Below are 24137 nucleotides of genomic sequence, written 5' to 3'. Positions count from 1 at the left end.
TGAGAAATATTGAGGTTTTCTACAGTTATATAATATTTGGATGATGGTAGTAAAGAACACTCCGATTTATTCCTCAGTTACAATACCCCCTCTCCCCCTACCCCAAGTTTTACTTTTATTTAAAATAAATAAATAAATATCTTAAATAATTATGCATTGATTCTGATGCTGAATTATTTAGAAGTCTAACTGGCAGTAAAGTTGAAAATTGAGCACAATTCCCAGCTTACCTTCTTTCTTTTCATCTTCAAACCCTTTTTTTCAAAATTGTCCTCACTCAGCTCTATCCTACTTTTAATAACTTGCATGAAACAAATCTAACCCGAGTCGTCACTTCCTCACATCATAAAATCAGACAGAAAGATCTTTCATAAATCCTGCACAAAGTCACGGTTTTTCAGTTCACTGTCAAGTTATGTTAGCAGACCAGAGAAGATGCTGACAGAAATAGGCATCCGACTCTAACCTGTCAACTACAGAGCCTGACGTTACAGTTTTGATGTCAAACTGAAGCAACATGAGAGCTCGCTATTCTTTTGTATTTTCCCCAGCTTTTGCTAAATTTACTTTTATTCTAATGCTCTCTACCATGTTATAAATCAGCACCATTAAAATGAACAATGATTAAGGTGTTATTTTAAACCATTAACCAAAAGCAAAGTCTATTTGCAAAGTACAAGTAGTGGAATAAAGTTTTTTTCTCTCTCTTTTTTTAATTGAATTGAATTATTGTCTATTCTTGGACGGCATGTACCATATTCCTTTACATAAAAAAAAAAAAAAAAAGACATAAGACAATTATGGGATGTTTTAGGCTTCAGATGGTTTCACAACTAATTTGAAGTACAGCAGCTTGTGCTGACAGCAGATTTTTATTGAAAGGAAGCAGAAACTCTCCACCTGTAGTCACTGCTGCGTTTCCTGTCCAAACCATCAGCTTTAATTAGCCCATTTGCTGATCAGTACGCATCCAGAATGCAGTTACCTGACGGTAAATCCCATTGCTCAGCAGTGCAACCATAAAATAAATGATTAAAAGAAAACAACAAAAAAAACATCAGATCTTTTGAATTATCGTTGACCGTTTCCTTGCTTTGGAAATGGTAATTTCACTTGCTGGAAAATGAAATGCTGAGCAAGATAAAAGAATATTAAATTTTTTGTAAAGAGTTCAGAAGCCTACAGTGCCTATTAAAAGTGCTCACCTCCTTGGCTGCTTTCCCCTTTTATTGCTTTTATAGATTAATTATAAAAGTATAAATTTGACAAAGAGAATTTACAAAACCTAACCGTTTGATATCAAAGTGATAACAGATTTCTACAAAATAGTGACAAATAAAAATATTTAACATAAAATAAGTGATTGCATAAATATTCACCCACTTCAAGTCAGCATTTAGTTGCAATGACAGGTCGTCACTTCTCAATCGGACCTTCTCCTCTGGACGCTGCATTTAAGCTCCATTCTTCCAGGCAAAACTGTTCAAGCTCCATTATGCGTCATAAAATCAGACCTTTTTTTACGTCCTGCCACACATTCTCTGTCAGATTGAGGTCTTGGCTTTGACTGGACCACTTCAGAACATTCACCATGTTGTCCTAAAACCATTTAGGTAGCTTTATCTGGATGCTTCAGGTCTTTGTCTTCCTGGGGAATACATGTTGTCCAAAGCCGTGGTTTTCTTTCACTCAGGATTTCTCTACAGTTTTGCTGCATTGATTCTACCCTCTACATTTGCCTTCCATGGCTTGCAGCTGAGAAGCATTCCCTCAGCATGATGCTGACACCACCTTGCTTCACATTGGGGATGGTGTATTTGTGGTGATTGTTTGTGTTTGGTGTCCTCTGACGAGCTTCTTGTCTGGTAGCTGAAAAGCTCCTTGTTGGTCTCATCACCAAAGAACTTTCTTAAGATTCACCATCAATTTTACCACAGCTGCTATGAGCGACTTTCTCATTGCAGCACTGAACTAGGTCAGTCACGTCAAAGAGGTTGAATATTTATGCAATCACTTATTTTATGGTAAGTATTTTCAGTTACTTGTTGTTATTTTACAGAAAGATTTTTAATTTTCCATGGAAGAGGGTTTTTTTTGCAATATTTTGTCAAAAAAAAAAAAAAAATTTGTCCATGTTTGATTTATAAAGGGGATAAAAAAAGAAACATTCAAGGTGATGAGTACATTTTCATAGGCGCTGTATGTTATAGACAATATAATGCTGTTTTAAGATGCTGCTTTAAGGCTTTTGTATTTTTATCAGAAATCTGACGTGTCTACTTTGACCCGTTTTTAACAAAATGTATGCCTGCAGCTTTGCGCATTACGTAACTTCATGCAGAGTATATCCGTTTTCGCCTCAGTCTACAGATTGCCTTTTCAGATTTGCCTTCCTTCATGTCAAATAAGCGATGTTTTACTTCCTTCCTGTTTATTTTTCCCCCTTCCACTGTCTCATCATTGCTTCTTATCCCCTGTGTTCCAGCTTCCTAGCAAACACTTTTCTCTTTTTTAACTACACTGTAGCTTTCTGTCTGACAGTGTGAGTTTCTTCGTTGCAGCAGAATGTCATGGAAGCAAATTATAATCAGGATTTTAACTAACAGACGAAAAAGTCCCACAAGTGGCATGTTCAAGAATAACCATCTTTTATGTCGCACAGCCCCTGGCACGGAGCTACATGTTCATTGCCGTATCCAATCAGGGTGTTTTCTTTCGGTCATGTGACAGAGGCATCCTTCTGCCTTCTTCTGTTTGTGACAGGCAGGGTGAGAAGCAAGGAGGGAGAATAAGAAGGACAAAGACACAAGTAAGCAGGGAAGCACAAACAGAAAAAGGAAAATGAGAGACAATTAAATTGAAATATATATTTAAAATATAGTTAAACTTGGGAAAGGAACGAGCTTTAGCTGTGGAGTTAAATAAAGATGATGGATATTACAGAGACATGAACCAAGAAAAGCTGGGAAATCCTGAAAAAAAATATAGAAAGCAGATATAGACACAAACCTACAACAGCAGAATAATAACATGCAGAACAGAGGGTCATTAAAAACACATCTTCATGTGTTTAGATCCAATGACATTAAGCAGAGCCCTAAAATGTCCTCAAGTGCAAATGACCAACAATATCTCTATTTGTTAAGCAACTATATAATGTTTGAAATAATAATGCAACTTTTACAATAGTGTTACATTAGTACACTAATGTAAAAGACTAATTACGCGGTATGCGATTCCTTCCATTATAATCTACAAATATATGCAGTTATGTTACCTGAGAGGGTTGGCCTTCCTGCTGAGCAACAAAGTACTCTCACAGCAGCAGAACGACTTTCAGTCCAATTCTACATTATTGTGTTCAGATGTGCCTTTTGATAAGCCAGAAGAGTTTTGATCCACCATCTTGTGGATGTGTGTATTAATGATATAGAGCGTGTTAACTGTTTGTGTCCAAGGCCTCTTTGATGCCTGCAGCACGGCAGACGCTTTTCAGAAACAATGGAAGATTTTTAACCTGAAGCTAAATCAGTTCTCTGAAATTGTTAAAATATCTAATTAACTTGATGCTTCTACTATACAATTTGATTTTTTCTGATATAAACAAGTGTCGAGAAAAGTCGAGCTCATCCCACTTCCCCATGCTGGAGATTTTAGTTTAATAATAACAATAAATAAAGTTATCTTTAAAACTGATCACACAGGTGACATCAAGACCCAACAGTAGAGTCAGATGGTAATAAAATTAATCTGGTTGTGTGTGTGTTATTGTGTCCTGCAAACTTTGCTTTAATTCTACTTTTTTCTATATAATCATAAAAAATCATAGTCTGACAGAAGGAAAGTTATGAAACAGGAAAAGCAGGTTTCCTGGAAAAAGAGGAAGTTTCCAGCCTGCAGTGATTAAAAATAGTTCAGACTGCTCATTTTGAGCATTAAAGGTTTAAGGAATAAAAACTAGACGTTTTGAGTAATTGGATAAAACCCAGAGTAAAATACTTAAATTAATAATGATAACTTATGATTAAGCTAATAATTAATATTGGTTTAACCGGTGGTTGATGTTGGTTTGATTATAAGAATATTTACACTTACTCTTATACTTATTGAAATACTTACAGGTGAAAGAAGTAACTGTAACATGGTGTCAAATGATTAGAATAATGAATTATTATTGGTTTCTTTTCAGAAATGTCTGTAAGAACTCACATTATGATTATAAGAGTAACTAATAAGTAATGGTTATTATAATATTGTAAGTGAATGCTAAATCAGAGAAACTAAAAGGTTATAAATGTGATTTTGACATTGAACTGGAAATGGTGTAAAATGTGTAACTGTAACTAAAGGTCACTGATGTTGTGTTAGAGGTAGATGGTAGGTGAAAGGTCAGGTGGAAAGAGGAACTGATGGGAGAGCGGAGGTGTCCAACGCCTTATTGCTAAACTTCAACTTACCTAAGAGAAGGTTAGACACAAGAGGGCTGTTGAGCAACTCGGGGACATTAGAACAGACATCAGGTCATGTCCAAAGATGGTGATGGATATGAGATTATCGGTCCAAGCAGTCAGCCAATGAAACAGGCACAGCAACAAAGCTAGCCAATGCAAATGCACCAAAAGGGTGGATAAACCCTATATAAGGTGAGTGCAAAAGAGGAATCTTTGGTTGGATCCTTCAGGCAGCTTCGAGCCAAGATCGAGATGGACAAAGAACTCTGCAGCTGAAGAAGAGCCGGGGCCACAGAACCGAAGACTGTTCTGCACATGGGGACCAACCCGTTAGCCCCGCAACATGTGGCTTCAAATCGCACTTTTCTCAGCTGGGTTCGAGACCCCAAAGACAAAGACCAAGGCAAAGATGAAGATAAAGACAAAGATAAAGAACAAAGGCAAAGAGGAAGAACTGGGTTCCTTCCATGAGACCAGCCCTTCTACATCTCGAAGGACCAGAAAGATGGTGAGACGAGGAGAAAGGAGCTACAGAGCTGCAAGACAAGAAGGAGAGGGCCGCTACGAGCATGAGGAAGTCACCCTGAGGCCCGAGACCTGCCGCTCTGACTCAGTACTCTTCCTGTACTGGGAGCCTCCTGCTGCTGCAACACCTTTTTCATCATCAGGCCAGTTCTGGGGTTCAAAATGCCAAACACCGTCCGTCTCTCTCAAAGTTTATCTTTTTTAGTTCACAGTGTCAGCATTAGGGAAAGACAGGCTAGATTATTGATTTTACTTATTTGATTATTTCTGCTACTGATTTAAGCTGTACTGACCCTTGCAAAATTGCCTTACTAATAAAATAATTAGCATTAAGAAAATCTAAAAGATGTTGTGGACATTCAGTTAATGAGTCACCTTAAAGTTCTTTGATGGTTGTAAAATAGCTATGAAGTTTGATTCTGGGAGGAGAAAGTGGAAAATGTTTTATAGGTTGCTTTTAGCCAAAACCAAAACAACACCCTTGGGACTCGCCCGAGTCACTAAAACTAACCTGGTTCAATAACAAGTGCAAGTTGTAATAAGAGAAAGAGCGACCGTTAACAGGTGTGCTCTGTGAAACTAGCTGATTCCGGGCTACTTAATCTGGCTAATTCACAGAGTGAAAAAGGGTGGGACATCTGGATGGAGGTCGTTAGAAACCAGGCTAGTCTTTCTCGCACCCAGCTTAAACAGAGTTTACTTCAGTTCTGGGTAGGGTAAATCTCGGCAGATTTAGGAAACTCAATTCACCCGTTAGACGGAGAGCTGGGAGCAACATCTCCCTCCTCTCAGAAGAGGAAGTAGAGAGAGAGAAGGGGGGGGGGGGTGTTGTGCAACAACACAAGGCATCCACAACATGTCCAAGCCCTTCTGCCGTTCTGTTGCTCCTTTTTTAGATGCAGCAAGTTGTCTAAAAGCCAGTAAGCTGCTGTGTGACTAGCTGCTTTGCTATTTGTATTAGCAAGTAATTGTACCCAATAAAAGGGGCCATTGAGAGCAACTTGACAGAACCTGCTCACAAAATCCCTGGTTTTGATTTATTTATTTTTTTTATAGCCAAACATTCTTCAAATACCTTCATTTTCTACAAACTAAGGTTTAAAATCTCATAAAATACCTTCCCATAAAGTATTCATTATTAGTCTTGGAGGAGTTTCAGTGAAAAGCCGTTTAATAGCTTTTTACTTATTTGACAACATGAAGTAAAGAGCTTAGAATTCCCATGAAACAAAAAATCACTGTGGTAGATGGAACTGCATAGCTCCATTTTGTTTTTAATGAAACAAATTAGACGAGATGGTCTGCTCCTAAAGTAATCTTATGAGTAACGTAGGTAAGCGACACCAGACATTGACATGAATTTCTAACAAAAAAAAAATAAAAAATCAACACCTAGATTAAAACAACAGTAAAAGAAACCCAATTATAGTTTGAAAAGCAAGGATATGAGCAGTCTAGTCCCGGAACAACATCAAAAATGACCTTTATGGTTGCAATCAATATTTAGTTCCCCTCTTATCAAGCAGTAAAGTCGATCTGTTGGAGAGATTCAGCATCATATCCGTCTGAACACGCAGTTGGCAGCATTAAACAGAAATGTGTTTATACATCAACAATGTAATTAGGGTTTTCCTTCAACTCCTTCCCAGTGACACATCAGTAAACAAACTGCAAAGCCATAATTAGCAAAGCCCAATTAAACATTTAATGTCAGGTTCCAGCCATGACACCGGAAAATTTTCACATTGCACAGCAAAAAGGCACAGCAAAAGAGGAGGATGCAATAAAAGAAATGTCATGAAGCAAATATATATATATATATATATATATATATATATATATATATATATATATATATATATATAAAATTTGTCTTATTAATTGAAATTAAATATATTTCCCTTGCTATTCTAACATATTTTGTGGTAAGATTTCTTTTTTTTTACTTTTTAGTTTCAGATGGAAAAAAAACATAAAAAATAAACAACATAATGGATAATAATAATAATAATAATAATAATAATAATAATGGGATGCAAGTAAGAATCGCTCAAAAGTGAAATTATGACTGAAAAAGCCAAAGAAAAAGTATTTATCTTCCCTACAAGTGTCTTCTGTTTGATGATTTTGATGTTGAAGTTTTTCAGATCAAGCAAGTTTTAACCTCGTCTTCAAAACATCTTGACGCAAATTCAACTTTGCGCCAATTTTTTGTCTTTTCAACAGAGTCCTAACTCTGGTTCTAAACCCTGGTAACAGCCAAGCACTAATTCAACGCTGGACCACTTTAATCAGGAGCAAGATCAAATCAAAACGCTGTGAAGCATTCACAAAGACCTTTTGTTTCTTAAAACGGCATTAATAAATTACATTTGTATTTAAAGAGGTTGTGACTGTCTGATATTTAGGTCTGTTTGATATTCCAAACGTGTAAGTGTAACAGAAAAGCAAAAACTGAATATATTTATGAGGGGCCAAATGAGTGCAATTGAGAGCATAATATTAAAAGAAAGGGGAGAAGAAAGCCAAGTGTCCCGAGACATCTCTCTGATTAAGGACTTTCAGCTGACACTATAATTAAATATGGATAGGCTGCAGAGCTCTCCCTCTCACACACACACGCGCACACACACACACACACACACAGAAATAAACATTAAGCTCTCCACTTCCTCTGCTGAGTTAGGCTCTGGTAAGTTGTGTATAATTCTCCTAAAAAAGGTCATTTGCAGTTACATAAATCCTCATTCATGCATATATATCATTTCTGTATCACTAGAGAGTTGGAATAAAACAAGTACAGTTTTTAATGGCTAACAGTGAAATAAAGATGATCGGTGTTAGCATGGACCTGTTTTATTTTGAAAAACCAAAATAGGAAATACTGCAGGACTACTGAGACAGAATTTAGACATAGACATAACTCTGCTTTAAACTTTAAATAACATTTTGAAACAAATCTCACGTTTCCAAGTAGCTTAAAGTGCATTTTGTGATCTATCCATGACACAAGCTAATATAAAAAAAAAACAGTATCACTGTAATTGTGCTCAACTATCTAATGCAAAAAGTCAGACTAACCCTCCTTTAAACACAACAAAAACAACCAATTTTGCAGCAGGTTTTCCACCTAACCCAACAGGAAATGTGAACTTTATGTCCCTTCCTGAAAGGCTCCTACAGTTCATCATGAATCCCCGATGCAACTACATGATCACATTTCTAAGAATCTTATGCATTGGACTCATCACTTGCACCCACACACAGCTTCTTACCTCCACAAAGATGAAACAGGGGATGATGGAGTAGCTGCGTAAAGTGTTGTGGGACGCCATCTTGTCTCCAAGGAGACTATGCGCTCTTAAGATTCAAAGGAGCTCACTCTGTGAAAAACATAAAAAACATCAAGTGTCAGTTGTCATCTGATCATATCACACACTTCCTACCCTGTCGCAATCTGTTTTAGCGGAACTACCACTGTGATATTGATGTGCCACTTGGAACAAGAAGATCTATTGCTCTCAATATTTGATCAATCACCTAGTCAATGAAATCTACCAGATTTTCCTTCGTAGGCTCTGACTAGCAGAACTTTTTTTTTTTCCTGTAAAATGTAGTAAATCCAAAAACTACCACTTTATGTGGCCGGTAAACATATCAGACCATTTTTCATTAACTTTGCTTTGAGTGTTCAAGAAAGAATTGTGCTATCTGACAATAATAATATAATGGGAAAATAATAGTTTTTTTTTCTTTGTTTTGTTATTTTGAAAATGTTGGCCTCGAGACTCAAAGCGAATTTTAAGTCAGGAAAAAATATTTGTGGAAACGTTATCCAAAGGCTTTGAAGTGACACTTGCATTTCCACAGAAATAATTACATGTGTGACAAAAGACATTCTTCTCAAATCAAATCAAATGTTATTTGTGCAGCACATTTCAGCAACAAGGCAGTTCAAAGTGCTTTACACCATAAAAACACAAAAAAACAACTAAAACGTTACATTTTTCCAAGTCCCATCATTTACACATCAAATGTTGGTTTGTGTTTCTTTAATTATGATACAAAAGCAGCTCTAAGTTTTTAGTCAACTCAGTGTTTCAGCTGTTACACAATTTTCTGGAAATTCTCAGTGTTTGGGATGCAGAGCAGACCAGAACCAGAAGACTTGAGCGGCCTGGAAGGTTGATACAACAACAGCAGATCTTTAATGTCTTGTGGTGCCAAACCGTTCAGTGATTTATAAACTAACAGTATTTTAAAGTCTATTCTCTGAGCTACAGGGAGCCAGTGTAATGACTTTTTAACCAGAGTGATGTGCTCTGTCTTCCTGGTTTTAGTGAGAAGCTTGAGTACAGTTTTTTTTATTTTTTTTTAAGTCAGATTAATTGTGGGCATTGGGAATGTGTGGGGAAAAAAGCTGGATTTGTGCTGGTTAGAGACAGAACGGCTGCCATTTATTTTTAAAAAGCAGCTGTATTAAATGCTGTTTGATTCTTGATCAAATTCAAAATGTTGTTGGGAGTTGATTGAAATGAAGAAAAAAAAAACTTATAAAAATTACTGAGAAATGTATGTCCTTAATTGAGATCAAAATAACACCAGAGAACAAGTTTTAACTGAAAAACAACAGCTGTGTTTACATTTAGCAAAACTAAGTCTCAACTCTAAATTGATGGAACTGATTCTTTTCATGTCGTTTTGTAAAATGGGCAGGAATGTCTTCTTTCTGGCTTGTATTGCGTTAGCTGTGTGATGTAATAAGAGGTCCCTGCTCATTTTAAAAGAAATGGGCGGTTTTTAAAAGCTCATTTCATAAAGATAAAAACATCTGATTACATTGTAATTACTGCTGATTTAAAGCTCTGACCCTCAGTCGATATTAAGTGGTCATGAATGTTTCATGAAGTTATAATTGCCTTTAATTGCCTATTAGGGAATAAAGTTCCTAATTTGAGCTTCTGTCGTTTTACTGCACAATCCTGAATAATGAATGGAGTGAACACAGAATATATCAGCCTCTGCAGAACCTCTCTGCTGTAGAAAACAAACGTAATGGCACCAGTACAACCAGCAGATGTGAAAATATATTACGTCACTGATCACACCCTTTGCACAGGCATGAATCTCATTTTGGATTTCACAAGTGGTAGAAGAGAAAACTGGTCAGCTTTTATCTTAAACAAACCTTTTATTGCAAAAATAATCTGTAAAATGCAAAGACGATACGTAGTATTTTCAAATGTGAGCAGTTAATGATGTACCTCCATTCACCAGGCAGATTTTCAGGTGAAGTGGGTTGAGTGGTGACTGTCCTGACAATTAAAAATAACCTATTCTTGCGTCTTTGAACGCACCGCGACTAAGTGGAACTTGAAACACTTTGTTGTGAATCACCGAGTGGAGAGGACACAGGGTTAGACATTTGAAGCATCTGCATTGTGCTTAAATCTAAAGTCAGAAAAATAATAAAAAAGGACAGGGTTTTTCCCAGTGAAGTTCAGGTTGTAGTCCCAGCAGCCACTCTGAGTGCCTTTGATTTAAGTGCAGCTTAATTTATAAAACTTATAATTTGCAATCAAGAGGCAAATATGCACTTTTCTGTTTGGTCTTATGACCATCAAGATATACTTTTCGGTGTGCATGGTTATAATTAAGAGAAGAGATTGTTTATTATGGTGCACTTTATATTTTTGAAATATGCAAAACAAGTCTAAAAATGTAAATAAAATAAAATAAAATAAAAAAGGAAATCAGAATTGTAAAGAAGAGAGTAATTCTTTTAAGACATACTTATTTGCAAATATTTCCAAACAACAACATGTAGGGCACTATTTGTACAACTTCTGTGACACGTAACCTTTTCAGTTGTTGACAGATATTTATCAAAACACATTTGCAATTCAGCCAGAACTTAGAAAAATGTTATTTTGTGCACTGCCAGACCTTGACCAAAATTGAACATGGCAAAGTGAAATTGGTTTCTTGGTACAAATACTAAAACAAATGTATGCAAGTTGATTTTCAAACTTTATTTTATGTTTTTTTATTTTATTTTTTTGCAACAAAGCATTTCCAGTGCTCAACCAGTTCTGCTGTAGCCAGTTGTTAACTGGTTCTATATACGGTTGAACTTCAGTCAGAAGATGCCTTATGACAAGACTTTTAAGAATGCGTAGTCCCACAAACACAGTATTGCTTTAAAAAACAAAAACAAAAGAGAACAGAACACAATAATTCCATTCAATCATATGTTTAAATATATTGGTATGTAGTGATGTTAAACCGAAACTAAACATATTAAAATATTGTCACTTCTTTATTTGCAACAAAAAGCCCGCAGCACATTATGAAGTGGCATCAAGAGCTATTATTTCACTATTGTTGAAATAGCAGCTACTATTATTATTGTTGTGTAAAATTATTCCAGACTGAAACCATCGGTCTGCTAACTGAAAACCTCTCACGTTCGCTGCGTCCAACTCCCGTGCCAATCTGAAACTAAACACTTCAATCTCCTTCAGTCACTACACCCTGACAGCCAGTATTGATGTTGGCAGGTCTAATCAGTCCCTAAGTGGCTGTCCCTAACCCATTTAACACTCCACCCGACCTGCTCAGGGCTGCATTAGATGCCAAAAATCAGTTCGTTTCCCAGTACTTAAAAGCAATTCACTGGAGTTTCAGCAAAACAAATCTGTAAGAGTGTCAATGAAACACAACCTGCACCGGAAGACTCCGGTCCCGTACAGATCATTCCTCTCTGTGCCGTCTTCTAATCTATCTTTGTCTTCGCTTGAAGGAAGCTCAGCGCAAACATTAACTCGCTGTCGTCGCAGAGCCGGAGGAAACTCACTCTCCTTTTCAAGGACGCGTCAACCGGGCGGATAGCTGTCGAGTGAATTTAAACTGAGGTTCTCCGTTTTATGGATGATGCTCGCACGGTTCTCTGAAACCGCAAGCATTCACCTGAAAAGGCTTTTTGAACGCCTGAAGGAGCCTGCATGGCATGAAATTAAAAAAAATATATATATATATATATATATTAAAAAAAGAGCAAGACAAAACAAAATCCATAAAAATAGTTCTACCAAAAAACCAATGCAATCCATCTCAATCCACTTTCAATGATCTCCTCAAACTCAGTGACATTTCATATCCGCAGAAGGGAGAAAAAATAGTTTTATTTATTTTTTTATTGCTGTAAAAAAATCCACTAGAATTAAATTAAATGACCATACTAATGAAGTGTACTTAAAAAAAATCTAATACAACATGAGGGGTTTTTTAGTGTTTCGCTTAAACTGCTGAAATGATTTACTTGTATTACCTGCAGCTTATATCAATGAAACTCCCATCACAATAAAATAATAATTAAGCACCTAAATCAGCATGTTCTGAATTTCTCTGATCTCTCTGCAAAGTCAGATTTTCTGCTTCATTCATTTTATGATCTATTCAAAACTAAAGCAGAGTGTTCTACTACAGGATGTGAGTGGAAGAAAATGGCTATTAAAATAAAAGTTTAAAGTCATTATATTATTTTATGATGTTGTTCTTATGTAAAACTCACATTTTGGAATTGTAGTCAAAATTAAGGGGAGGTTTCATCAGACAGCAACACATGCAACCACAAACTCTATTTTACTGAAGCAAAAAGGTTTCGGTCTTGAAGCCCTAATCTTCAGTCCAGACCTGCAGCATATATGAGGTTGTCACAGGTGGAGTAGAAGCAATGCTTGGGAGAAATTCCTGCAGCTCCTTAAGGGTTGCTGTTGGCTTCTTGGCAAACTCTTTAACACAAATCTGCATTGTCTTTTTCGCTTGTTTTGGAGAAACGTCCAGTTTCTGTAATTTCACTTTTTGCCTGCGTTTCCTCCAAATTTTGTCGACTACTTTTATAGTGCTATACAATATGAACATATAAATCTTTATAAAATGAGATACCCAGGATCATTTGCTGTAAGCTCTCTGTGAACTATAGCTTTAGTTAAAGGGTAGCAGAAGCTGGTTTTAGATTCACCAGATTCATAATTGATGACAGGTGTGAATTCATGAAACTGAATGAGGAATGAATCAGAATTAAAAGAACACTTTTGAGGACCACTCCAGTAAAAATATACTGACTCATTGGATTTTGAGTAAAACCCAGTCTTCTATCGTTGTAGTAGCAAAAACACTCAGACTTCTTTCTATTAAGGTCAATAATCTGTGACTTCACACAAATTGCAGCCTGAGCCACAAAGAAAATCTATCTGCTTGTGTGGCCCAGTCAAAGTCCAGACCTGAAGCCAACTCAGAATCTGTGCCAAGACTTTAAAATTGATGTTCACAGATTCTCTCAATCCAATCTGACTGAACTTTAGTTGTAAAAGAGTTTCTCAATCCGAGTTTCTCAATACCTCAAAAGAACTGCAGCTGTGGTCTACAAGTCTACAATACTGACTCAAGAGAGCAATCAAATATGGCTTCCAACAAGAATAGAAGGTTTGCAGCTACCTAAGCGTCCAAACAAGCTGAAAATTCACTTATCAATTCCTATCGAAATGTTAAATCTGTTGAGCTCTTTGTTAAAAAACAAATATAAAACCTTGCAGGCTGACTTTTCTTTTTTTTTTCCCCCTCTACCAAGGGTCAAAGTACAGAGGCAATGCATTTGGAAAAATATGGGAATGTGACAGTTTGACTGTGAACATGATGATTTCACCAGAGGCTCTGTGACAGATGATTCAAATAAAAAAAATAAAAATAAAGGGCCCACACTCCATGTCAAACAGTTTACACCACACTCATTTATTTTGCACTCAGCAGACCGGCCTCACAGCTCAGAACAATTGAGCCTATAGTCACAGTAAGAGCTTAACACAATTTATCTTCTCCCAGAACCTCAAGACATTTTTAAAAAAAATATGCTCCAAAAACAATATCCAAGGAGAATTTTTATTCTAGTTAAGAGCCAGTTAATTACAGTCAGAAGTGACAAGATCAGATCATCTACCCAGGGGCAAGCTCATCAAACGAGTAGCCCACAGGACTTGTCAGCACTCATCAGTATCTCCGCAGCCCAACCACTCAGCTGTGATGGCTTTTTCTAGTTGTGACTGTGCTCCAATCAGAGACAGCAGGGGCTGGAAGTGAAATATTGAGCACAGAAATATCACATCTGAAAACCCATCTCCTGATCTCCAGTTGATTTTTGTTCCTGCAGAAAGATGACGACTGATTGAGAGTTGTTTACCTGCCACAGCAAGTTTGGCATTGAGTGGAAAATCAGAAGCTGGATGTGGAAACCTTAAATGATTTCCTTCCATTGTCACATTCTTATCTTTATGCGCTCCTGGATTGAGCTAGAATTGCATTTTGCTTAAACTACAGCACTTCTTGTGCTTTTACAAACGGGCTGGTGCGACTACTTTAAAACCTTTCCATTTCAATTTAAGGTTAAAAGAAGAAAATGCTGCATCCACAGTAGGTACAACATTTGCAAAACAAAACAGACTGAAAAATCTTATTTCTTACATCTTATTTCACAGGTCCACAAACGCTAGTTCCCACCTAGAGTATTTTTTTTCCCACACACAGTCTAGTTTTACCACTTGTGAATGAAAGAAGTACGTTGTACCTTCCTACCCTGATTTCGTCCAGACTTACTGCCATTTCATCCATATAAACAAACTGTTTCACACATTTACTCAACTACTGCTAAGCAGTTCATTTCTCTTGTTAGATTTTTCTAAAATTATAGTAATCGTTTTGGCCAGGACCAAAACTACTCTAAGAGTGAATCAAAGCCTCAGGAAGATGACAAAAGATCCCAGAACAAGAGTCAAAGCAGGCGCCTTAGTTAAGATCAGTGTTAAAGATTCAACAATAAGAAATAAACTAAGAAAAAAATTGCATCTTCACGTAAAGACCTGTCTCACATGTGCCTAAAAAAAATCTTCATCAACCTCAAGACTTTTGGGAAAATATCCTGTGTACTGCAAAGACTAAAGTGGAGCTTTTTGTAAGTTGTGCATCCTGTTACATCTGGCATAAAAAAGAAAATCATACAGTTAAATATGGCGGCGGTAGAGTCATGGCATGGGGCTGAATTCCTGCTTTGCAATCTGAATTGATGGAAGCATAAACTCTGCTCTTTACCAGAAAATCTTGAAGGTAAACTTTCAGCCAACAGCTTGTGAAGCTCAAGTGCACTCGAATTATGCAGCAGGAAAATGCTCTGAAGCACACCAGCAAATCCACCTCTGAATGGGAAAAAATGACCCACAAGATTAGTTTTGGAGTGCATGAAAATCCAACTGAGATGCTGTAGCACCTCAAGTAGACTGTTCATGTTTGAAAAACATCAAATGTGACTTAATTAAAACATATTTGCAGACAAGAGTGAACCAAACTGCCCCTGCAGCAACTTGTTGCCCACTATTGCAATTTTTGCCAAGGGTGCCACAATCAGCAATTCCAGTTCAGTGCAAAATTGACACCCATGGCAGATTAAACTTTTAATTTCACCAACATGTTTCTCCTGACGATAAGCAACGTTAACGTTTCGGAGAGGTCCGCCCAAACATAAAAACCGCTCAGTAATTATAAGAAGGGTACGAAAAGGAAACGCTCTTTTTCATATTGTTTTAGGGGTTTTATCTTTTCAGAGATGCCCATCTCATTAAACAAACATCAGAGCCAAAGCTGCCTCGTTTTTGATGTTTCTAATATACTCGGATGTTTGTGGTGTAATTTTTTGAAGCCGCTGACTACTGAGAGGAGGAAATTAGCTTTTTTGTTTTTTGGTACCTTTATGCAGTGTTTTGTACCGTCAGTCTTTTGTTCTTCAGCTCCTCAAGCTGATTTTCAGTTTCTTGATTTTTACTACAAAGCCTCAGAAAAATATTGCCTGCAAACAGTCCAAGTGTTCAGCAGTTGATATTCAGCTACAATGAAACTCAAGGAGGTTTTTTGGATGCGCAAACACTCCAGCTGTCACCAGATAGCAAATATGCACTTTGCAGCTTGTTGAGAAAAAGATTCACAGATAACAGGATATGCAGATCTCATTTTTCTTTTGCTTCTTCCCTCCTCTTCTGCTGTCTGCACAACAGCTTCCTGAGACTGAAACAGTAAAGTCCCATGGCTAACACTCTTGCCAACAGAGAATCTTTGGTGCTAAAAATAGTTTCCAATCCTCCCTTGTAGCACTTTTTAAAGTGCTCCATGGGAATTTTTTTTTCATACTGTAAAGTCATTGCTTTTCTTACAAAGCCAACTTCTGACAAAACCAGAATCTAAATATCACCCTGGGATAGAATAGTCACAATCTTCCATTATATTATATTTTAGAGAACTGCTGTTGCAAGCTTTCTCTAACATCCTAAAAGAATACAGACATGCACATATACGCAAGTGAAAGTTAACATGAAAGATAACCTCCATCTTTCCAATCCATTCTCCCCAAGGTGTTAAACATCAGACAGAACACTGAATTCAATCAGGTGTGGGGAGAGGGATGAGCAAATCGAGAAACAGAAAGTACAAGAGTGGGACAAAAAAAGGACACAGAGAATTAGAGATAAAAAAAAAAACTGAAAACTTGCATAGTTTTATTTGGTGAGAAACTTATCCTATTCTATGTGCAGAGGCTTGTCTTTATCAATGGTTTTACAAGGTTTACTAAACTGATTGACCATAACATTATTAAGATTTTCCCAAGAGCTTGCTGGCCCCCATTCGGTAGCAAATCAGCCCTGACCCATGGCAGCAAAGACTCCACCAGACCCCTGAAGGTGCGCTGTGGTGCCTGGCACCGACATGTAAGCAGCAGATCTTTTAAGTCCTGGAAGCTGAAAGATGGGCTCTCCATGGATCAGAGTAGTTTATCCGGCACATCCACAGATGCTCCACTGGAGAACTTAAAACTCAAGTCAACACCTCAAGCTTGTTGTTCTCCTTAAACCACCACCTTGGTAACACAGTGTTGTGCTGCTCCACTCTGCTGCTCCAACTTGGTTTTGCCCACCACCAGCTGAAAGCTGCAATAAGGAATGAGCTCTTCCCAGACTAGTCTGATGTGGCGTGCTTGAAGAAGACATCAGGCACCTGACTGTCGGTACCAGGTGTGCCAGATGCTCAAAACAAGCATCAATAGTGGAATAAGCTGCTTGGCACTGGCAGATAGGATTTGGCAAGTTTTGTTATGGATGCAGTCCACATACTCAACCCTGCTGCTCAATCCATAAATACATGTTCCTTACAAATGTGGAACAACTCGAGGGAAAGTAAGCAGGCTGTCCAACAGCACCATTTATTGCCAAGAAGCATTGTTCTAACAAAAACAAATGTCTTAAAACTCTGATTTCCCTGTTTTTGTCAAATTTGTTTTATCTTAAAACTGTTTTTACATAGCTGGTTTGCAATACAAAGTACATATGACTTGTAAAGACAATGGACATTTAAATGACAGGGTTAAAAATGGCCTCAAAAATGTTTGAGCTCAATGGCCCAGCTGTCTGTTTTGTCAGTGGTCTTATCCCAGACTTGTGACTAATCTGTCAAATTCAATTATTTCTCATGCATGTGGTGTGACAAAAGAAACAAATCATGCCAACTTGCAAATGAGTCTTTGTAGCTCCTAATTAGCTTTTCGCATTAGTGGTATATTTTTAACATTTGGGAAGCTAAAGTTAAATTAGATTCTATAAACTGCAGTTCCACAACTATTTCGTGCATATGCTTCTGTAAAGCAACACACAATTTGTTAAGGTATAAAAAATGAGTGTTGCTTTGCAGCCCAACAAATGTCACTAAGCAGAAAATGCCTAGAGGTATCTGCATATGCATGATTAAAAGTTGTTAAGAAAATAAATCCTGACTTCCCATGAGTGTCCCATGTGTTTTCACTTCATTTTAAACATTCAGTGATCCAGTACAAGTTTTTTTTTTCTCCTGCTGCCTTGTAACATCTCTGGATTTTAGTCTATAGTGAGATCAAACGGGCTTTTTGATCTGAGCATTCAGCTATTTCAGAATCATCACAATAACATCCGCATTCTCCTTACCCCGGCTGAAGAGAAAGGAAAATCTCACATTTCTGTGCTGCAACTTTTGTTTTAATTAGATTTGTTCCAGCAAAACATTGGGTGAAAATTCTTTTAACTTCTGAACATTTTATGCCACACAAGAAGCAAGTCTGGATCGGCTTCCCACCGCGCACATACAGTCTTAGTTTAAATATGAACTCTTATCAGATGGTGACAGGAATCTGTAGCTGTTATTCCATATTTAGCTACATCTGATTCATTACAGGTGAAATTAGCAGCGTCCAAGATGTACAACCTCAAACTGCTGGAGAAAAGCACGAGTTCCCACGAAACCATGAACAGGACTAAGAGGGTATGACCTGCCAAACCACGCAGCAGACCGATGACAGATAGATGGACACATGGGATTTACCAGCCAAAGATAAATGTCAGTTTATTTAGCAAGTTGAGTGGCATTTGAACAGCGACAGCAGCATCACAGTCACAACAAGATGCCAAGTTACACTAATACACATGTTCCTGTTTGTGAAATGGGTCAAAGAGTGGTTTGCCATTTTTTAAGTTTGGTTGTCTTCTTCTGCACTCGTTAGAAAAGAGGAAGGGAAGGCCCAAAGCCATCTCCAAACAAGCCTAAGCCCTAACAGCATTTAAAGCAAACAGATCCTTTCATAATACACTTTAGTTGTGCAAGATAGTTGAAAGGCAGGGTTTTATAAGAGGCAGACCATCATGGATAGATGATGCATCAAATAAAACAGCAGAGGCCAATTACATTTTTCTCTAAAAGAGTTTTCTAACAGACTGTGAGGTGCCCACTCTTGTGCTTAAGACATTTTTGAAGACAATTATGAAACAAATCAAGCAGATGCGTATTTTTAACAGAAAGACATTTCAATATGTAACAGCAGCTGGGTAGCTTGAGCAGGGTCACCTCTCTGACCATCAAACACATGTATAACAAGTATAGCTTCTCAGGTAAGAAAGCGTGTTGTTATTTTATCATTTTGTTCTTTAATGAGCTCTTTGCGAGTAAAACGTGTTGGCTGACATCCAGGGTATAGAATTAAATGCTTGCGAACTCTTTCAAAACCTCTGGTTGCACCTCAGTAATCTATTTTAACTCCCTTAGACAACGTTTACAACATGCCTTGCATTGAGATGGTACGTTCGGCTTGAACAGCTTCAGTAGTAGGCAGGCTTTTTTGCACAACTTGCACACAACAATGGTCTTTTCCACTGTTCCATCAAATCGCTTTCTGAGGTAAAAATTCATAGTGGACCAAAAAAAGCAGTTTTGTCATCCATCGCTTTGATACAGCCTGTGTATCAGATTCACGGCTGTACCAGAAACACAGAAGGAAGGTTCCAGCTCAGGACTTTTCCATTAAAAAAAAGAAGATTTAATTCCATTAAAATTACTTTTAATGTGTTAATGTCCCACTCTTAGATTACATATTTCTGTATGCGAATTGGTATATTTGTACTGTGAAGTGTATCGCAATGACATCTGAATTGAACATAGACAAAATCGGCTTTAGTCTTACACGTGGTCAGCCCAACTCTTAGGATCGGTCCCCTTTTTTTCTGCTTCTATCAGTCTGCAGCAGGTTGATGGGGTATTCCGACAACTATCCCAAGCCAAAAAATGATCGTGACAATCTTTTTAAACTTACGTTCAAGGGGACAACACTGCAAAGCAGCCCTTCCCTCAATAAAAAAATGCTGCTTTGCAGTGCTGCAGGGACATGCAGTGGACTACACCTGCTTTACAGATTTGAACTCTCTGAATTTTATGATTGGCCAGGTCTTTTTCTATCAAAAATTTTAACTAACCACTACAGCGTGAAGGTTTTTCTTATGAGTGAATGTTTTTAAAATGTATATCTATATGTGGTGATGTTCAAATTTGAAATGCTAAACAGTAAGCCACACTGCAAAATCTGGCAACGCCATTCTAGCTCACCTACCGGGAGAGTTATCACCTGTATGTATCAGCGTTTTCAAATAAAGGCAGGGTCACTCATTCTCCAGTGACAGGTCTTATCTCGCCCAATAGGGCCGATCATTCCCAGGGGGCATCGCTGTGACAGATCTATTACCCAATCGAGACACCACCACTGCACTAATAACACTGCCCCCCATGTCTAGATGTAATCAAATTCCTGCTAGCGTTGAGCCATGGAGGAGGTTTATCTGTGATTCCGCCCGTACATGTATGTCTGCGGGTGCGAGACTGCATGGAAAAATCAATATTTAGTCCCTTCTCAGGATGGATTTTAGAGATGGGTTCAAATGTCACTCCTTTCTGCAGCTTCACTGGAATCTGATTATTTAAAAAAAGGGGAAGAAAGCAGACTGAATTCGATTTGTCTTATCTTGATTTGTAAAACTCAACCTTTTATTGCAAGAATTTTTTTCTTTCTTAATGCTTCATGAGCATAAATGCAAAGCTAGATGAATGGATCAAGTAATACAAAGAGATGAAAACAACAGTATCCAGTTTCTGTAAGCAATTTGTTACAGCTGATCAGGATGCATCTTGAATTTCATGTGGACGCTATGATTCATCACTGAGGAAGCGACCTCACACAAGACATGAATTATTTAATCGGCCTCGGTGGACGGTCCACTGTCCTGCAGGATTCCCTCTAATATTTCTGTACCTGGAGACTAGTCATGATAAGTAGCGCATATTTTACCTCAGAAATCTTTCCCGTCACATTTCTATCAACAAATTGAGAATGAATAGTGTCTCATATTTTTATGTGAGGCAGGCATAATAAACATGCATAGATCACAGACCTTTAAGCATAACCTAAATGCAGCTCAAGATTGAACATTTCTCTGCATCCCTTCAGCTTCCCTGTCCCCTACTGAAGAAAAAGTACAACCAGAGCATGGTGCCGCCACCACCATTTTACCTGTTTTTCTTAGAACCAATTTAAAATCTATAATGGCAGTACTTATAGCTGTTTTGAGATCAGATGGTAATAAAGTCTCTTTTTGATATTTGAAAGTGAGTGAACTTATCCATTAAGTGGAAAACCAAAATGTTTGACCTGGCAAAAAAAAAAAAAAAAGCATTTTGATTTAAAATAACCCAATTACAACCTTTGCATAAGACACGATTAGACACAGATAGAAGTTAAATCAAATATTTTTTCCATTCTGATTCAGACCTGAACAATTATAAAAGGAAGTCCCATACTTTTCTAGACTTTTCAACATTGCGTAGGAACCCTTCATAGGCCTCTACCGCACAGTCATTCTTGGTGATGATTATGCTTTAGGCAAATTATGTCACTGTGACCTCAGCCTGGCTAGCTGTCTAAGCATCAACAGGAAAATGCACACGTCCAAGCATCCAATAAACAGCCTATATGCCAACTAACATATGCAGCGATTTGAAAAGTGAGCGTACACTCACTGCCTATGAGAGGAACCACATAGAGACACACTCAGGTGCACACTTGTGTAGTTTGTGGCTGGGATCCAAGAGGCACCGAGCGTTCACCAGATCCTACTGACAGCCTTGGAAAAGGCTCACCTGATGGTCCAACTACCGGCCATCTGGCCGCTGAATAACACTACTCGTCTGCTTTGGCTCACACAACAGACACGAGCTTAGACACGCCCGTAAATATACGAGCACATGCAGTAAGATGCCCCGTTTAGGATGGAAGGTGAAAATATGCTGCCTCTCTGGGTGGGTAATGCTTTCTTGTCTTCAATGCTCAGCCAAGCTGAGGAGGGTTCAGTGCAACTGTGCATGCTCACAGTTGGTTAAGGGCATGCAATGAACGGACAGGCGAGATTTAATCCTGCAGGTGACTCAACATAAGTAGCAATGGCTCCTGTAGTAATGACTTCACATATTATTTACTCTCAATTCCTGGTCACAATGTACAGTTTATAACTGTGGCAGAGAATGAATGTATTTTTGCCCACATAAAGAGGAGTCTATTATTTAAATACCTTATCGGTGCATTACAAACATCTTAAATCCTAATTTTTACTCCACAAAAGCAAAATGTGATGGATCTGCACGCATTAAATTCATTTATTCCCCCTGCATAAGCCATTACAGTAAATGCATGGCACTGCAGTGGAAACATAATGAAAGAAGAGGCAATCGGAACACGCTGATGATGACACATGCAACACTGATTTAATTTCAAGGTTGCCCTGAAACGATCATAAAGACCCCTAATAGGCTTGGGAATTCCGTCTTTGAGGGATCAGCGGCGTCTTTGCACGGCTACGGGTGCTGCTGGAGGAGACATGGCCAGGATCTGATGTTGGGGGGGCGGGGAAACGGGCCACATTTTTTTTCCCCCGTTGGGCTGAAAACACATTTTGCTCGGCAACGGAGGCGATATTTACACACACCAAGAATACATTAAAAAATCTCACGTTGCTCTTGTTGGCTGTGCAAAAAAAGGTTGAGGACATCCCCAGTTATGCTTTAAATAAGCGCTATAAGGTGGCCACTGTTGCTGGTGAAAACAGACAGGTGCCTGTGAAATACCGATATTCTGTCTAAATAGCAGTTTTAACAGATTCCCATCAAAACTGAGCTATTCTTGTTAATTATTGGATCAATCTAATTAAATCTGACCCCAGCGTTGTCTTTTAATTAGAAATCTGAACTTGGCTCAGCAACAGACAATAGCACCATAGTCCCGTTTCCCCTTCAGCATCTGCGGCACAGACACTTACCGCTATGGGATGCAGCGATATTCCGGACAAAAAGGCGACTCCATAAAAGAAGAAAGGGAGGAAAGTAACAAAAGGTAGCCGAGAGCAGCCCACCTCCTCCTACTAGTAGTCCTACTACTCCATGAGGCTCGGCCAAGCCACCGCTCTGTCGGTTTGTGATGTGGATCACGCAGCGTGTGAGCCCATGAGGATGGATGCTGTGTGTTGTTGGAGGGACGGAAGGGGGCGGGGCCAGGCGGCTCCAGCGGAGCGTGGATAATTCTGTAAAGGGACCTTGTGTTACAAGTAAGCAGGCTGTCTAGCCCCATATATTCCCTGGCAGCCTGCCCCCTAGGCCCCCTGTGTACTTAAAGGAAGCCCTCCACGTTTCTTTAGCATAGAGGGGGAAAGTGGATGTCTCTTTAAGAGCCCTGTTTACTATGCATGAAGCGTCATTGCTTCACAGGTGGATGGTTGGCTGAGGAGTGGCTGCCTCTGCTGCTGATTGGGTTTCAAAGAGCCATGGTCATAAATTATCGTATCTTTTCGTTCTTTATTTCTTTTTTTATATATATAAATCTTTTTTATTTAACCACGGTCGGGTAAATTCGACCGATGGAATAGAGGTTCCATCCATCCATATCCTTTCAGCGGTGGGGGAGGGGAGGAGGTTCCCATCTCCAGCAGTTAATTGGGCAAAAGGCAGAGTGCACCCTGGACAGGTCGCCAGTCCATGACAGGCAACCAGTTAACCTAAAATTAATTGAGTAGCGGGAGCAAACCCATGGAGTTATCACTCCCTTAAGCTACTCTCCAATACACCTTTATATCAAAATACATGTGACAGTCAATTTATTTAATGTCAGTTTAAATTATCTCATTGTTCACTAGAGCACACCAACTGTTTAATACGTAAATAAATAAAATAGTGACTTTACATTTTATAGGCTCAACAATTCATAGTTGTTATAATTGTTTTCTAATAAATTACTGAGTTACAAAAAATGCTGAATTTATTTGTTTAATTTATTAATTTCTACATATATTCATAAACATATGTTTGTTAAAGAAAAACTTACTTTAAAAAAACTGCCATATTTTACTGTGGACCTTCTCTGCATATGAAAGTGTTCACACCGAAGACGGTCTACCTCCTGAAGTCCAAATATATAAAAAACAACGCTTCAGTCAAGTCAACCTGCAGCCTCAAAAGAAACTGCATGCCAAGCATTTCAGTGGCTGTAAGATTCTCATATTTCTTTGGAGAAAACCCACCTATAAATAAAACAGCTGAGTTATTGCTCAACCTGGACTGCTGAACTAAATCATTTTCTTCATATTTAAGCAGGGCAGCATAGTGTATAAGGCTTTATTTAAAATTGATATTATTTTTAGTTCCACATAATGGGAAACCCAAATTGCTTTATCA

The 24137-nt window shown here is 38.1% G+C and overlaps 1 protein-coding gene across 2 annotated transcripts in view; it reads right to left on the bottom strand.

Annotated features, from left to right (window-relative positions):
• The window catches only part of plppr1 (phospholipid phosphatase related 1), a 47632-nt gene extending 24584 nt beyond the window's left edge, over positions 1 to 23048 (bottom strand). Inside the window, exons 1-2 of one of the 2 annotated variants that reach the window (XM_014980665.2) lie at positions 22730 to 23048; positions 8252 to 8359 (exon numbers count right to left, since the gene is read on the bottom strand). In XM_014980665.2, coding sequence (XP_014836151.1) covers positions 8252 to 8311 — 60 coding nt within the window. In that variant the 5' untranslated portion in view covers positions 8312 to 8359; positions 22730 to 23048. The remainder of the gene's footprint in view (positions 1 to 8251; positions 8360 to 22729) is intronic. The other variant, XM_014980639.2, reaches the window with a different exon arrangement.
• Between the last annotated feature and the right edge of the window lie 1089 nt (positions 23049 to 24137).

The sequence above is a fragment of the Poecilia mexicana genome, unplaced genomic scaffold (assembly GCF_051168715.1).
Source record: "Poecilia mexicana isolate PSO_F unplaced genomic scaffold, ASM5116871v1 scaffold_12, whole genome shotgun sequence".
In the NCBI taxonomy this organism is placed as follows: Eukaryota; Metazoa; Chordata; class Actinopteri; order Cyprinodontiformes; family Poeciliidae; genus Poecilia; species Poecilia mexicana.
The sequence above is the reverse complement of the archived record's forward strand: the minus strand, read 5'-3'. Positions and strand labels throughout refer to the sequence as shown.